This window comes from Eufriesea mexicana, unplaced genomic scaffold (genome assembly GCF_001483705.2).
Source record: "Eufriesea mexicana isolate 0111107269 unplaced genomic scaffold, ASM148370v2 scaffold4744748147, whole genome shotgun sequence".
NCBI classification, from domain to species: domain Eukaryota; kingdom Metazoa; phylum Arthropoda; class Insecta; order Hymenoptera; family Apidae; genus Eufriesea; species Eufriesea mexicana.
In genome coordinates, this window is record NW_016907952.1 from 381,404 (window position 1) to 383,018 (window position 1,615).

Here is a 1,615-nt window from a genome sequence, read left to right on the forward strand (position 1 = left end):
TCTTCCACCCTCTTCTGATAGTCTCCGTCCAACTGCTCCGCCGTTGCAGGCTCCTTCTTCGAGTTCTCTAACTTCTCCGCAACTTCTGCGGCCGCAACCGTTTCCGCAACGTTTGCAGGAACATCGACCTTTGCAGTCTCCTTATTCGCCACGTCGGCAATTTTCGACTCCTCTGCTTTCGAGGTCCCCTTCAGATCCGAGGAATCACTGGCCAAATCATTAGTCACCTTGCCGTTGCCAGATAAGCTAGTTTCTTGCGTTTTCCCCTGGTCTGCGATCTGCTGACCCTCCTGATTCTGCAACTTTCCACTCTCACCGCTTTCGATTTCAGTCTGATCGTTCGCCATCAAAGATTGCTTCGTGCCATCCGTTTCTCTGTCCGAATTTACTTTGGACATGTCACTCTCGTTCTTCTCGGGTACGTTTCTCTTCGAGTTCTCTTCCTGATCGTTCGACTCTTTGTCCATCTTGCTCGCCTGATTCTCGACTACAGTATTATCCTTTTCAGACCCAGCACCTCGTTTCAACGGTGTCTCTGCAGCCTTGGAATCACCAGACGAGTCAGCAGATGTTCCAGAACTCTCCGATTTCCCAGCAGCCTCCACGGTATCAGCTTCTCTCAAGTTCTCGTACTCCCTCTTCACTCTAACGTCCCCACGAGCCATCCTCTTTTCAGCTTCCTCGTCCAACGGATTGTCTTCCAAGATCGCAGAATCCTCGGCACCACCTGCAGCTTCTTCGTCCATCTCTTCGTAATCCTCGGCCCCGGAGATTCCTCTCTTCACCACGTCCTTCGTCTCGAAGTCATCGTACAAGCTGGACCTCTCTTCCTGATCGATGAACCCCGCTGAGTCTTCGCTCGAGTGAGTTTCGCTACCTTTGTACCTGGTTTCCTTGTTTTTCGAATTAATCGCAGGCTCCTCTTCAGCCTCGTCCGCGTACTCGGACCTGTCCTGGTCAACTGGGACCTCGTAATCCTTGTCTGGAAGCTTCGCAGACTCTCTGGAGGCGCGACCGATTCTCGATGTAAGTTTGGCTACCTTGCGAGGGATCGACCGCTTCTCGTCGGACTTTGCAGCCTCGTTCAAGCTCCTCGAATTGCTCTTTTTAACCAAGTTGTCCCGTTTCACGCGCGCACTCTTGCTAGCGTCTTCAGCCTGGACAGCCGTTTTACCCGGTTCAGTCTCGATGTTGCATTTCGAGCTAATCGCGTCGTTTCTTCGCTCGCTGGGTGCTCGGAAAATTTTCTCGATCAACGGGTCTACCCTATTTCTTTGATCCTCGACGACGTACACGTTGGAATCCCTGTTACTAAAATAGTACAGCAAGGAAAGACGGATCAAATGGATAAGAGAAGCAAATATGTAGATGAGGGACTATGTAAAGAAACTCATAGATCACAGGATTGGAAGAAGAAAAAGATACCATGGTAAAAAGAAAAGGGAAAAATGTGGGGTACCATTCGGTGCTTGAAGGAAGAAGCTACTATAGTTGGGAAAAGAGAGGAGAATGGAGGATGTCTTTCTGTACCTGGGTGTGTCTTTGACAAACTCTGGATGACAATAAGAAACGAACGATCGAAGAAGGATAGACAAAACGAGGATGTACACACAGT

The 1,615-nt window shown here is 49.7% G+C and overlaps 1 protein-coding gene across 1 annotated transcript in view; it reads right to left on the minus strand.

Annotated features, from left to right (window-relative positions):
- LOC108546851 (uncharacterized) overlaps positions 1-1,311 on the minus strand; it is a gene marked incomplete at its 5' end in the record, with an annotated part of 2,212 nt that extends 901 nt beyond the window's left edge. Inside the window, one exon of the mRNA XM_017899126.1 lies at positions 9-1,311. Coding sequence (XP_017754615.1) covers positions 9-1,311 — 1,303 coding nt within the window. The remainder of the gene's footprint in view (positions 1-8) is intronic.
- Positions 1,312-1,615: the final 304 nt, after the last annotated feature.